General features: G+C 36.2%; 1 protein-coding gene across 1 annotated transcript in view; it reads left to right on the plus strand.

The window, feature by feature from the left end:
• KIAA1109 (KIAA1109 ortholog) overlaps positions 1–15494 on the plus strand; it is a gene marked incomplete at its 5' end in the record, with an annotated part of 75877 nt that overhangs the window by 25409 nt on the left and 34974 nt on the right. The window contains 16 exons of the mRNA XM_010020481.1: positions 240–490; positions 934–1192; positions 1611–2454; positions 3269–3339; positions 3814–3987; positions 4299–4419; positions 5221–5367; positions 5741–5868; positions 6303–6505; positions 8502–8699; positions 9355–9566; positions 9938–10089; positions 11004–11154; positions 12284–12436; positions 13595–13835; positions 14809–14954. Of these exons, the coding sequence (XP_010018783.1) occupies positions 240–490; positions 934–1192; positions 1611–2454; positions 3269–3339; positions 3814–3987; positions 4299–4419; positions 5221–5367; positions 5741–5868; positions 6303–6505; positions 8502–8699; positions 9355–9566; positions 9938–10089; positions 11004–11154; positions 12284–12436; positions 13595–13835; positions 14809–14954 (3451 nt within the window). The remainder of the gene's footprint in view (positions 1–239; positions 491–933; positions 1193–1610; positions 2455–3268; positions 3340–3813; positions 3988–4298; positions 4420–5220; positions 5368–5740; positions 5869–6302; positions 6506–8501; positions 8700–9354; positions 9567–9937; positions 10090–11003; positions 11155–12283; positions 12437–13594; positions 13836–14808; positions 14955–15494) is intronic.

Here is a 15494-nt window from a genome sequence, read left to right on the forward strand (position 1 = left end):
CTGAGCATGGTTGCCTAAGAACTGCATATACATTTGTGATTTGCTCCTTTCTGGAGCTGATGCTTCATTTTGTGTCTGACATCTGTGTTTCAGATACAAAACTTACTCATTTCATGCTGGGTGAAATAGGAGCTCACATAGAACAGAGGGATATCTTTTAATCTTGTTGTCACTGAATTTAAATGTACTAAGGCTGACGTGGTCATGTTTTTGTTTTCTGTTCTTCTGCTTTTGTACAGATTGTGGTTTTTGTGGCCCGATGATAATTTGAGGAACAAGAGAAGCAAGAACAAGTGTGGCTGTCTTGGTGGTTGTCGATTCTTCGGTGGCACGTTAACAGGACTAGATTTTTTCAAACTTGAGGAACTGACACCTTCAAGCAGCTCTGCTTTCTCAAGTACAAGTGCAGAATCTGATATGTTTTATGGACAATCTTTACTGCAGCCAGGAGAATGGATAATTACGAAGGAGATTCCTAAAATTTTAGATGGTGAGAATGCATCATTCTGTAATTTTACTTGATTTTGCCTAGAAGCATATTTTCTTAACTGCACATTAGTGTTTGCAGTCTTTCCAATTTTGGTTAATGAGTAGTACTTGTGCTCTTGTGCAAGAGGTCATGTAGTGGCATGGGCCTTTCTAAGAGCAGACAGTAGATTTCATATGTGGAACTTTTATAATCATGTGTGACTGCTTTCTGAGTAAGAAGTTTTTAACTTGCATCTGTTCTACTTAAATAGAAATCAGTCTACCAAGACAATCTGATGTTTTGCTGCTATGATTTTATTCAGTTCTGTTAGTACAACATGCTAGAATGTGTATGCATTTCAGAACTAGCACTTTTATTAAACAAGGATTTTTATTTCAGTGGGCAGGGAGGAGACCATTGCAGTTGTGTTGCCAGATGTTCAATTTTTCTGTTTCTGATCCTAGGTAAAGCAAATGGTGTAAAAAGAAAAGATTGGGATTGTAGATCTATGGGCATAGAAATAGAAAGAAAAGCACAACATCTGAGCCTACAAGTGCCTCTGCGCTCCCATAGCTCCTCATCGTCTTCAGAGGAAACAAGCAGTTCTAGTGCTGCACTACCCTTGCTTGCAGGTGAGAAGGACAGCCCATCATCAACTACTGAGGATCACTTGGGACAGAAGGAGTTCTTGTCTGGTGCAAAAAGGGAAGATGGTCACGCAAGGTTAGTACTCTTTGTCCAGGTGGAAGTATAATTTGACTCTTGAACATGTCATGATAGAAAAAACCTTACATTCAGCAATTTGTGAAGTGTTGGTTATTTTCTAATTTTACTACTGAAATGCATTTCCTAGTTTGAATTCAAATTTAAATCCTTAATAGGGTGTGGTTACCTGATCTAGATAGAAAATCCAGTATGTAAGACAACATTACTTGGCATTAATGTTTGTTTTTACTTCCTCTATATGTAGACAAGTGGACTAACAAGTGGCAGAATTTAGTGTGTAATCAGCATTAATGAAATAATTGCTATGTTAATAGAAAGTCATGGAATCCCAGAAGCATTTAACAGCTGCTATAATGTAAAAAAGAGAGTCATTAATAAGAAAATAAGCAAATGAACCTTTAATATTTGTTTCCAGTGTTGCTGTTGAGGGTGCAGAGGGCAGCCCTGCATCCCCTGGCACCCAGGAAAAGCCCGTGGGTCAGTCTCCCCTGAGGTCTCCACTGAAACGGCAAGCATCCGTGTGCTCCGCGCGGCTTGGGAGCACCAAGAGCCTCACGGCAGCCTTCTATGGAGACAAGCAGCCTGTTCCAGTTGGTGTGCAGTTCAGCAGCGATGTGTCTCGCAGTGATGAGAATGTCTTGGACTCCCCAAAGCAGAGGAGGAGCTTTGGTTCTTTTCCATATACTCCATCTGCAGATTCAAATTCATTTCATCAGTATCGCTCAATGGATTCCAGTATGTCAATGGCTGATAGTGAAGCTTATTTTTCTGCAGCAGAAGAGTTTGAGCCAATAAGTAGTGATGAAGGTCCAGGAACCTATCCAGGGAGGAAGAAGAGAAAAAAGCAAGCTCAGAAAATTGATTATAGTAGAGGGTCTATTTATCACAGTGTGGAAGGGCCCTTAATAAGCACAGTTCATGGAGAAATTAGTCAAGATATTAAAATGTTGCCAATTAAGACTCATCCTTCACAGGCTTCATTTGTTTCGGCTCTGGGAGGAGAAGATGAGCATGTTGAGAACATATATGTCATGGAATCTGAGAAGACTGTGGAGCGCGAGCAAATAACTTCCCAGCAGCCTGTAATGGCATGTTACCAAAATTACCTTACACAGTTCCAGGTGATCAACTGGTCAGTAAAGCATCCAACTAACAAAAGAACTTCAAAATCCTCATTACATCGCCCTTTAGACCTTGACACGCCAACAAGTGAAGAAAGTTCGTCCTCTTTTGAGCAACTTTCTGTCCCGACTTTTAAGGTACGGAAGATGGAAGAAAAAGGAGTAGAGAAAGGAATAAGAATTCGAAACCAGTTAAAACTGCTCAGCACACCAGATGTGTAAACAAAGCTATGAGAAGTTTGGAACTTCTTTGCTTTTAGTTAAGGAATACCTTGGATTTCTAACTTCAGATCATGGGGCTATGTGGCTGGCAGGTTGTGGAACAGAAAAGATGGAGGTAGAATTCTGTGGATGTGTTTCTGAATTATCATTATTGCACTTAAAAATGCAGCTGAAGGATTATTTATGTGAGTTTTGTTTAAAAGGTGTGTTACACACAACTTCAGTAGCAGCACACTTAATACTGATAAGTATAATCTAGATAGTAAGTGCTTTATTTCAAAATAAAATAGAAGCTGAAATTTAAAAAATTAGTTTGCAAATGTTTGGGCTTTTCATTTTTTTTATTTTTTTTTCCTCATGTGATGTGAGCATACTTGCTTAAGGAAGGAGTTGAAATACATGAAAAATAACGGAAATTACTTGATATAAAAATAGGTGTCTATACTCTGGACTTCATCTGTTACTACTTTGCAGCAAAAGCTTTGATTTCATGCAAACTTTCATAGATGAGTATTTGAAGTTGTTGGGGTATTTTTTAAAGCTATTAGTCACTGTGTAAGAACTTTGTAACCTAATCTCTCAAATCATTTAAAAAAAAATAAACCCAGCAGTTTCTGTATACGATGTTGTAGGATCTGCATATGAGGGATTCTTTTTAGAAAAAAAATGTAAGGAAAATCTTTAGTTGGAGATTCCTTAGTTATTTTTTTAATTTTCTTTGCACTTCTAGATTGTTAAACAGGGTCTCACAGCTAATTCATTACTGGACAGAGGCATGCAGCTTACAGGATCAACATCTAAGTAAGTTGAATACTGCATAATATTATTAGCATATTTTCTAAGAGGAGGATTTCCCTGGTACTCCTGGTAAATACTTTAGCTGTTGTTAGCCCTTCCAAAATTTGATTTGTAGCAGTAGTTTTCTGTACAAATCTATCGTAGAACAGTGTTCTATTATGAAATGTTTGAGTTTGGTCAGGAAAAAAGTACACTGAGAAAGCATTAGATGATTTCACTTGTACCATTTTCAAGATTATGAATTGCAACTTAATTTAATTTGGGAGATGCTTATGGCAAGTGCCCATTGCATTGGCAGAAGCTGAACTTGAATCTAGGGAAAGGCCTTGCCTTGGGATTGTATTTGTGTGCTTCCTAAGCATTGTGGTAGAAGAAACCTGCCATTATATGCATTTTAATAAGAACTAAAATGATGCCAGGACTCTCCTGTGTTTCTTTTACAAACCTAGATTATTAATATGTATTTGACTTGTTTAGTACACCGTATACTCCTTTGGAAAAGAAGTCTGCAGAAAATACAGATGATGAAACAATAACAGAAGAATGGACATTGGATCACCCTGTCTTCCAGACACGGACAACAGCAATAGTAGAAGTAAAAGGAACTGTAGATGTGGTTCTGACTCCTCTTGTAGCTGAGGCACTGGATAGGTAATTAATTTTACTTTCACTACTGCAGTGTTAATTATGCTAAAAATCATCCAAAATCAGAGCTGTTTTGTTCAGCAAAGGTTTAGGTAAAAGGATTGAATAATGTGACTGATGGTACAGTAGGGACTGTGAATGTAATTGTGTATTTGCCACAACAAAGCTAAATAATGTTATGCTGACCTGGGAAGTGCCCTTCATGTCTGTCAATGCTTAATATTTTCTCTGTAGTGTTAATTTAAACATTATTGATGATTCCATCATGTGAAACTGGATCTTTAGATGGTCTGTTGTGGGCTTGTTTCCTCTCTTAGGTATATAGAAGCAATGGTGCATTGTGCTAGCACTCGACACCCAGCAGCAATCGTTGATGATCTGCACTGCAAAGTTCTTCGAGATGCTGTGCAGAACAGCAAGACAAGCTTCTCAGAAAATGTAAGCAAGGGAATAATTAAAATGCACAAAGATTTGTGGGAGTATTGTTTTCTGCATTTTACACAAAGAAAGCTTTAATTGAATTCAGTGATTTGCGATGTAGCGAAATGCTGTATTAATTTGGAATATGTATTTATTTCTCTTTTGTGCCTACTGTATGTGCGTCTTGATCGTACATTGTGTTCTTAGAGATTACTACAACTGATGTTCACTATGCATTATATTTATATCAGCAATACATCATTTATTATTTTACAGTAGGTGGAGAGATAGTTTGAACTGTCCTCTACCTCATACAAAGTTGTGAAAGTGCATGTGTTTTTTCTGCAGTTCATCTGATAGCTTAAAAAATTAATTTAGCTTGAAAATAATTGTATGTTAGCTTCTACAGAATTAAGAGTTCTGTCTAAGTTAATGACCATATCCATATTTTATGGTTTATTAGACTTCACCATTATTTACATAATTATTTACTTCATAATAAATCGTTCTATATAACTCATGTACGTAGAACTCAAACTTTCAGCTGAAATCTGGTCATTAGAAAGGTTATTGCAGAATGGCATTGATACCTTTATGGGTCTAGACCTCTACCATATCTGTAAGTGCTACAGTCCTTGCTCTAGAAATCATAGTATTGTGCTTTAAATGATGTTGGAATTTCTTGCTGTTTCAATACTAATAAACTATCCTGTTACTCTTTAGCTTAGCAGCTCTGAGTTTCAGTGAGAATAAATGAGGTTGGTTCATTGTTGTCTTTTTTTTTTAAATTTCTTTCTTTTTTTTTTCCTCCTCTCCAAGTTTTCTTCAAAGCAGGATATTAGAGGAACAAAAATAGATGCTACCACTACAGGAACAACAAACCAGGGACCAGCACAGACCAATCTCTCACTTAAGCAAGATAATGTGACAATTAAAGGTCTTCAGGCCAATGTTACTGTACCAAAGGTAACAACTTCTTGTTTAATGTATTAGTAGACATGTGCCTCCTAAATTACCCTTATTTTGCATTATTAGTTCCCCAACAGCTTAAGTGAAGCTATGTATTTGTGCTAGAGAACTGATGTTTTGAAAGGATAGACTGTTTTGGAGCTGCTCAATTTTATTATGGTAGGTGTGCAAGTTAGATACCAACTGCTATAAGGGTAAATGTCACATCTTTGAATTGTGTTTTTACATCTTCTAGATGGGATGGGTTTACCTTTTATTTTTTCATTTTAGTGAGAAGTATAAGATAAGATTGCATCAGAAATTAGTGATGTATGCTTCAAATAACATGTTTTTCTAAATTTCTTTACTCTTGGTGGAATTTTGCATATAGGTGAACCTGTGTTTACTGCAAGCATCTGTTGATGAATCCCCAGGAGTTTCTTCTAGCAAAACTGTGACTCATGTTTCATTAGTAGCTTTGTGTTTTGATAGAATTGCTACACAAGTGCGTATGAATAGGTAAGAATACTACATGTTACTATTTGTGGCTCACTCTTCTTACTTTAGTCAGAAGACTTACAATGATGCCAATTTTTCTCAGTTCGGAAGAGTATTTGAAAAAGTCATCATGTCTGAGTTAAACAATGAAATGTGTCATCTTTGTTTTATAAATTAACATCTAACTAGTTTCTTTAAGAAGTGGAGAAATCCTTCTGGAATAGTTTTGGAACTTTAGTTTTAACTCTTTCTTATCTAATCTTGTGCAGGATAAAATAAGTTTTTCCAATATTTTTCTACCGTAGCGTATGTATCTTCTGTTTTACAAAGAATTCTTTTTAATGCTACTGAGCCAACGTCACTTAAAATTTTAAACAAAAATAATCAAATGAAATATGTCTATCTCTTAACTTGCTTAATTGTTGTGTTCCTTTTTTTCTCCGCTATACTCGAAGAGGTATAGTTGAGGAGACTTCAACCAATGCAGAAACTGGGAGGAATTCTGTCACATTTGATCGTTACATCCAAACCAGTAAAATGCAGCCTCAGTCTTCTGGCTCACTGAGATCCAATGCTGGAGCAGAAAAAGGAAAAGAAATTGCTGCAAAACTGAACATCCATCGTGTTCATGGGCAACTTAGAGGCCTTGATACAACAGGTAAGCCTTTTTTTGTTTAAATTGTGGAAATGTCAGTTTTCATAGAAGCAAAGTGGTTATAATTGGCTTTGATCTTGTTTGGTTGTGGGGTTTTTATCAACTCAGATAAAAAGGCACTTGAACGTGGAGATTTTGCACATATTCTGAAAAGTGTGAGACTGTTGTTCTGAATTATTTTCTGCTATTCTACTGAAGTGCTAGATTGAAATGTAGGCAGAGTAAAAAGTATCGAGACTAACTTCTAAGCACTTGATGTATGCATAGTAAATATTGATATGCACTGGTAAATTTCGGTCCTGGGCTCCCTTCCTCCCAGTTAATCTCTCTTCAGCTACCATTTTTTGTCACCTCATGCTGGGAATGAATTACACTTCTTTGCTGTCTTACTACTTGCTAACAGTCTCAAGATAGGTATAATGTGCCTGTTGTACTGGCAATTTCAGCATGACAAGCTGTAATTTTTTGACTAATTATGGCTATAAAACTGAACATAAGACCTAGCAAATTGTCTTCTTTCTTGTTTGTGTTAAGGAAATTCCTTCAAGAGGCTATGAATTAAAATCAGCTGCTATAACTCCTGATCCTCTAAAAGCTAACCTGGAAAAGATGACCAAAAGTAGAGGCAGTTCTTGTTAAAATGGATGCGATTTTGGTGAAATATATGCCAGCTAGGGCGCTGTTTTCATCTGGCCTGTGAAGAGTATCAATGTTTAGGACATGAGGAGGTGGTCTGTGAAGCAAGTATGATTGACACACAGTAAACAAACAAACAAAACAATGAACAAAAAACCCCCACCACTGTGCAAAGGTGCGAGCAGATGAAATTGGAAGAAAACAAAAGCAATAAGAGAACATGAAGATGGTTAACTCAATTTTTACTGAATTATAGGTAGAATCTTAGCAGTAGTGTCTTGTGTTAGGTATGCTGCAGACATTCAAGACGGCCAAACAATTTTTTAATTCTGACCAAGAAAACTCCTCATCTTCCATTTAAAATGTTTGAGAAACTTTTTTCTAGGGATCTTAGCATTTCTACACTTCAAAAGTGATTGCAGTTATAAGTTGCGGTCAGAGAGTGAGGATTGGAAGTGATATAAATTGATTCAGTGTAGTTCTTTTTCTCAGATATTTGACATTTAGCTCTGTGAGTTAATATGTGATAGGTATAAAATTATTTAAAATGTTTCCTTAGAAATGTCCCTAGAAGAAAGGATTGCTATTTAAGTTACATGCCAACATCAAAGAAATCAAGGTGGCGTAGTACCTTCCTGGATCTTAGACAGTGAAGAAGAGAATGAGTTTAAAACTGCTTGAGTCTGTATCATCGTAGGAATCAGTGAGACTTGGTGCTTTGCATCTGTCCAACACAGACATAGCCATTCTTCCAACCAAGAAGCAGTGTTTGAATTGAAATTAGAACATAATTTCTAGATATCCTTCAAGTATTCTATAGTTAGTACCAACTGTGTTTCTACTGAAATATATTGTCCAAGAACACTGTCAGTATCGCTGCCATTTTTTGCTATTAAACCTTAGGTATTTGGTAGTAATGTTTCAGGTTGGTGGTTTTTTGGTAGTTTCAGGCCAATTGCTACTTTCAGATAAAAATCTGAAGAGCTTGTTTATACACATGTCTTTGGAATCGTGACTCTAGAAAAAGATAAAGAAAGCAGATGGATTAGGATTGGGTATGTCTCGAAGCTTTAACTTTGTGTTGCTTGGTCCTTGTTTTTTCTGAACTTAAAAATTACTCTGCCTGGATTAATGTATCAGGAGCAAGGTGGTTCTTCCTCTTTCTATGCTTTTTTTTCTTCTGCTCATGTTTCAATTTTAATTTTTTTTCTTGCCTTTTTTTTTTTTAATCCCTTTGTTTTTCAGTATTGAGGAATCCTAAAGGGCCAACACTTGCAAAACTTTGTAAGCTTCAGAGAGGTATTTGAAGATGTAAAGTATTTTTCATTTTCTAACAAAGTGATAAATGTGTTTGTCGTCACAGATATTGGAACTTGTGCAATAACAGCAATTCCTTTTGGGAAATCAAAAGTTCTTTTTACTTTGGAAGAATTGGATGAGTTTGCTTTTGTGGATGAAACAGATCAACAAGCTGTTCCAGATGTAACTCGAATTGGGCCTAGTCAAGAGAAGTGGGGTTGGATAATGTTTGAGTGTGGAATTGAAAATTTAACTATAAAAGGTAAAGTTTATATAGGCTTTATGTTATTTTGTTTCATGAAACTGCTAACAATTCTGTTGTTAGCTCTTTTAGATTAGCAATTAATTTGATTAAAAATTGCTGAATGTGAGTAACACTAAAAAGTACACATCTATTGTAAATATCACATAGTATATTACACAGTAAAGAACCTTTTAGTAATCAAACCCACTTATAATAGTGAATGAATAATTCCATATGAACTGGTGTCAGCAGTTTCTGAACTTAAAGTAAAGGTAGAAAGTGATACTTTCACTGGTCAATTCAGTCGTGACCTTTCAGTCATACCCACAGTTAAGGTGCTTTGGGAGAGGGAATGCTAGCATCAAAAAGAAAAAAATGAAAATAGTATATATGTATTTCCTGTCACCCGAGTTATTCTTTTCACGTATAGTGTTTAAAAATAGTCTCTGTGTGTGTACTCTTCATCTACTTGGAACAAGCTATCAGTAGCTCTACAACTAGATGTTTGTCTAAAAAGTGTAGTGATAAATTGTTATGTAGAATGGTAACGCATCTTGTTTAACCAAAATCATATATATTTCTCCTCTTCAGTGCAGATATTTTCCATGGGACATAACTTTTAGATGTTTATGCACAGCAAACGCTTAGAGTCTTATTATGGGTGCTTTTACAGGAGGAAGACAATCTGGAGCAGTATTGTATAATACATTTGGAGTTATGGGTAAATCAAGAGATACAGAAAGAGGTGGATTGCTTGCATCGAATAACTCTTCAGATTCTCCAACTGGTAGTGGTTATAACACTGATGTGTCTGACGACAACCTTCCTTGTGATAGAATAAGTCCCTCTTCAGATATTAATGGAAATTCAGTTTCAGATGAGCAGGTATGTACCTACTATGTAGAAATGATTAATCTTGGGTTGGGCTTTTTGAGTATGTGGTTTTTTTGGGGGTTGGGTATTTGTTTGGTTTTTTTTTTGTCTTATTAACATTCATAATGAAAAATCTGACAATTTAACTTGTTCTGACTGTACTCATGCTGTCTACTTGCACACTGAACTGTCAGCTTTCTGCAGGTCTCTTGGTATTATCTGGAGAGAATTGGTGGACAGCATTAGCTTGTTATATTTTTTTTTTTCCTAAATACATATGAAACTATTTCTGGTGAGCAGTGCGTAGTATGGTGTGTCAGTGTCACACAGTGTAATCACTTTGGAAAACAATTTCGCTTCTGACTTCGTGTTTTTTTTTTAAGGATGAAGGGGTTGAATCTGATGATCTGAAAAAAGATATACCCTTGATGCCACCTCCCCCAGATTCTTGCAGCATGAAGTTAACAATCAAAGAAATTTGGTTTAGTTTTGCAGCCCCTACCAATGTGCGCTCTCCAGCCCATGTATTTTCAAGGTATCATTTTACCTGATTTAAAAGAAAGTGACAATTTTGCTTTGTTAAATTGCACTTGTGTTTGGTAGATTCTGAATGTAACTTCAATAATTTTTGTTGCTTCTCTGGAAATGAGAATTTTGTGGTTTACATATATCACAGTAACTCTTCCTTCAGTTTTTCATTGTTGTCATTTATATGGAAGTGTTGCTAGAAAATTTTTACACGTGATTAAAAGAAGAAAAAAAAGATGAGAAAACTCCACAACAAAACAACCAAAAAATCCCAACAGTGAAACTAAGAAAAGAGTAAAAATCTTCTAGTGAGACTAAAATGTATGAAGGAGGGTGTTTGTTTTGCGTAGGAGAAATGCTAGAGAAGAGAACCACTCAGTTCTTTGGTATTCAACCTGATGCTTAGCCCATGATCTTACTGCCATTGCACTACAAAGTTCAAGATAAATGTTTCGAAGATAGTTTTTTCATACTGTGTTTATAGAATAAGCCAAATATTCCTATCTGTCAGTAGTTTATCTCAGTATAGCTATATAGCTGTAAATTAAAAAATACTCTCTGTGGTTTTGCTAATATTCTTGCCACAACCCTTCAGCAAAAGTACTTCATGATCTATTATGTGACAGTTAATGTGGGATTCAGTGATGAGGATTTCGAACTGTTTGGTTTCAGTAGGTAATACAAATGGGAAAAGGAGGGAGTAGCTGTAGCAAGAGTGGATGAAGTCATGAGTGTCTGAGCAAGTAAAACAAAGCCTGCCTTAGGTACTTTTTTGCAAGTTGTCATTTTCTGGGCAAAAAGTCTGTAACACTGTTCTGTCACATTCCACCTATTTGAATGCCATTCATAATAACATTAGAAAATCTTGCTAATTGCTGCTGCTAAATGTGAATACCCAATTCTTTTCATTTTTGTCAATAGGCAGCTGAACCTCTTGAGTACTGCAACTCCTGCAGTTGGTGCTTGGCTTGTTCCCATTGATCAAGTGAAATCCTCATTAAATAAACTAGAAACGGAAGGAACCCTGCGAATCTGTGCTGTTATGGGGTGCATTATGACAGAAGCGTTAGAGGTAAATGACCTTTATAAAGAAGTCAATAGGCAGAGCACAGCAGAACAGTGTATTATGTAGTACATATATTAAAGATTATGGATATTTTCACTGACAAATATACAGAACCTATTATGAGCCCTTACTTCCAGAGTGGTTGCAAGAACTTGCTACCTGCGATTTTTGTACACAACCTAAATTTCAGTGGAAAAAAAATCAGCTGTTACCAGTGAGGAAGTCTTGCGCTTCTCTGCAGGACTGTACCTCCAGGTAAAATAACTGGAGATGGTGTGTTTTGAAAAGGAAGAGTAAGAAATAGTGGCTGTAGTATCTGGTATATTTTATGAAATATGAGAGTATGTCAAATTATGAAATATTCAGGATATCTTTCAGGAGAAATTGTGACTTTTGTGCTCCTGCAGTGTAGGTAATCATTGTGTTATTGGACCCACTTGTTAGAGGAAGGTTGGACAAGCATAGTGAGGGTGAAACATTATAGCAAGAAACACAAAATAGACGATTTTTTTTGTTGACAATCAGGATTGGTACAGCTTTTATGACAAATTGGGTGTTACAGTGATTTGCTAATGAGCTTTTCATGTGTAGTCTGCTTTTCATTTACTTGGCACCATCTAGTGGGAAGGTTTCGAGGTGATACTCGTTGCTGAGATCATGTCTTGCATTGTAAGATTGACAAGCTCAGTGTCACGATTAATTTTCTGCTGTACTCAAAAGTCGTCCTTTACAGCAGTCTGTTACTGCTACTTTCCTTCCCATTTCTTTTCCCAGCCTTTTCCTAGCATTAAACAACATTAGAAGAGTCCCTAGTTTTTCTATAACTAGGAACGAATAGTTTCTTTTAAAATCTCAGCTAGCTGTGCGTATATGTCTATTAGTCCAGAAGTAACTTTACAAAGTCTGCAATTTGAAAGCAGCCTTCTGTTTTATTACTTTGTAAAAATAAGTATCAAGTACGATTGTTCACATACACTATTTAAAATAAGGTAGGTATCTGTGTGGCCAGTCTTTGTTGTGGAAGTTCAAAAAGGGGCTAGAAGTTTGTGCTATCATAGGAGAAAGCTTGTAGGTCATGCGTGTGTTCTGTTTGCAAGCATGTTCACATGTGAAAAATCGTTGTATTTTAATCTAGAATAAAAGCGTGCACTTTCCTCTGAGAAGCAAATACAACAGGCTTACCAAAGTGGCTCGTTTCTTGCAAGAAAATCCTTCTTGTTTACTGTGTAATATATTGCACCATTACCTTCATCAAGCAAATTACTCCATTATCGAGGACGCCACCATGGTGAGTTACCCTGTAAAAATGGAAATAACTCAGTGGGTTGGTTTCAAATGTACCAATTTTAATGTCTCAAAGTAGGTAACAGATTAAGGAAAGTTAACAAACAAGAAAATGTAACCCAAACTCGTGTATAGCCTTAAGTTGATAAGTAGATATGGCCTCTCTCATTTCATTTTCTTTCAGATCTGCTGATATTGTTGTGGCCTGCGGATGTTCAATATTTTTTATGAAGCTATTTTATTAGTAAATGTATGAGGAATCATAAACCTAAAAGGCATGTCTTTAAAAACTGTTAATGTCATTTTAATCATTTCATTTTCCTTAAAGATAGCAGTAAAGCAGTAAAAATTTGCATCTGTAATTTTAAAATTGAATAAATCTCAAATAAGGCAAGTGCCTTATTAGCTTATTCCAAATCCTATCCTCAAAATTACTTTTCATGTCTTAGAAATACTTAAATAATGCAGACAGTTTAAGAAAAGAGCTAAAGTTTTAGAAACTTTAAGGCTTAAGTATCTAATCTTTTTCTTGTTCCTTTGGAATGTGAATGTGTGTTTTGTAGGGGTGAATAATTGTTTGAACAAACATATTTCGCATAAGGAGGAGTGTTTCTTCCTGATTTTCTGTCATTTTCATAATCCAATTTCACAGCTGTCAGATTTAAACGCTGTATTTTTCAACACATTCAGCTGAGAGGCCAGTGATCAGAAATAGCACAATTTGTGGCAGAAATAGCCCTGTGTGATTCAAAGCTTTTTTCTTTAGCATAATTCAGTGATGCAATCAAAACAATCCCTATTTTTGTCTCACATTTATGTTTTTAAAATACTGCTTACCAACAATGGCAAAAAGAACCTCATCTTATTAATTTCAGTTCTGTTTCTACAGGCAATCTAGTGTTGTTGTGAATTTTAGGCCATAGTTCAGAGCCTTATAATTACTTAAGTACTTTTAGTTTCATATTTAATAAACCTGTTTCCTGGTGTTTATTTTTGGCCCCTTTGGACTAGATCCTCAAGTGAGGCAGATGAATGTGTTCAGGGTGTTCACTGAAGCTATTATTTTTACCAGTTAGCTCTAAGGGAGTTCTGACACCACCCCCTCCGCCTGGTTTGCTTTAAAATGCTGTGATATGCATTTGTTGTTTGTTTGTTTTTTAAGAGTGATGGCCTTCCTGCCTTAGTAACTTTGAAGAAAGGTCTAGTTGCTTTAGCAAGACAATGGATGAAGTTCATTGTGGTGACCCCAGCCTTTAAAGGAGTTAGCTTACACAGACCAACTCAGCCAGTGAAATTGCAGATGAATGCTTGCCACGACCATGAGGATGGACTTGGATTAGACAACGGAGGGGCTCTTCAGAGTGACACAAGTGCTGATGGAGCAGAGTTTGAATTTGATGCAGGTATTTTTGTGTAGTTCTGTCTCCATAAAAATTCATAGCATCAACTAGCTCTTTGGAGAGCATTTCTATCTTCTTTAGTTTTAATGCTTGAATACATTATATTTTAGAATCACCAAGCTTCATTTTTAGAATTATCTTTATTTAGAAGTGGCTGCTTACGGTTATAATAGTATAATAATTACTGTTTGTTTGGGGAAAACCAAAACAGGACACTGGTCTTTCATCACATGCTTTGTCTTGTTCTTTACTGCACAAAACACATCAACTTATTTGCTACCTGGGAATTAGGATTCTCTTGTAAGCTTCTGATGTTAGTTAGGAAATATAACACACAACTCTATGAACTCTCCCAGGAATAGCTTCAAACCAACTTTTTTATTTGTTCTTTGCCAGGTAGTAGTTATCAGCTTAAAGAGAGAAAACCCAAAGATGTTTGTGTTTGAAACTTATGTGTAATTGTACAGTATGATGGAGGGGTTTTGCCCCGTCTCTAAAATACCTGCTTTGCTTCAGCAGACTGTTAGAGAGACTATCAGAACTAGTGAAGTATTTTAATTTCTCTCCCCCGTGTATATTATTCTATTTTGCACCAAAAATTTTGCAAGTGGCAATTTTGCTTCCTTGTATACATTTACTTATAGATGGAATTCATGCAAATGTGAGCATCTTAATTCAAAAAATGATCAACTGTGTCAGAGTCAGCAAAAGAAAGTGAAATTTGGCAGTTTGATTTTGGATTTGTAGCACAGAGTGAGAGTTGTATGATATTGAAAGGACAGAAAGATTTTAAACAAAATCCAGCAGTCCCGTGTCTGAGATATTTTTATTTGTCTTAAAATTCCCTAGAAACTGTGTATAGGTGCATGTCAGAATTTGGAAGTTCATGACTGCTTGTAAATAAATATACCTAATCATAGATAATCTTGATTCCCCCTGTATATACAAATGAGAAAAAATGTTTGCTTGGTTCCAGCTACTGTCAGTGAGCATACAATGCTCTTGGAAGGAACAGCTCGCCCTCCACCTGCTGGTGGCTCTTCTGGGCCTGTAACTGGTGCTGAGATCATGAGGAAATTATCCAAGACTCACACTCACAGTGATTCTGTTCTGAAAATAAAGGTAAGTTCCTAGTGCCATGCACGAGGGAAAAGTGGTTTGTAGCTGGTCTGCTAAGAAGCAGTTCTGCTTCTTCAGTCACTTACTGCTCACTCCTGGTTGTCTGGTATGGTTTAGGGTTAAGTAGGCACAGATGCTTTGCTTGAAAGCACATTTGTCTTTATTCAATTTTGAGGGCAGAGAACCTCTTTCATAATTTCAAGTTTTTAGGCAGATCAGGAGCCTTCCACTTGGTGCCAGAAATCCCCAGCTTCTGTTCTTGCCTTTCCCCAGGGGTTACGCTCACCATTATACTAGGGCTGGAAGAGATCTGGTCTTCAGATGAAGACCAAATACAAATGAGGCTTATATTCAGTGGTATGCACTGTTCCTTCTGCAAACTTGCTTTAGGTGAATTCAACACATCTGCAGTTCCATTTTTTTACTTGTTAGGCTTTTAAAACTGGTTTTATACATAAAATTATTTTAATACTTGAGAATTCAGTAGTACTTGTATGGTGTATAACCTGCGCCAGATGAACTGCTACTTGTCCAAAAGTTAGC

This window comes from Nestor notabilis, unplaced genomic scaffold (assembly GCF_000696875.1).
Source record: "Nestor notabilis isolate BGI_N333 unplaced genomic scaffold, ASM69687v1 scaffold14258, whole genome shotgun sequence".
NCBI lineage: Eukaryota > Metazoa > Chordata > Aves > Psittaciformes > Psittacidae > Nestor > Nestor notabilis.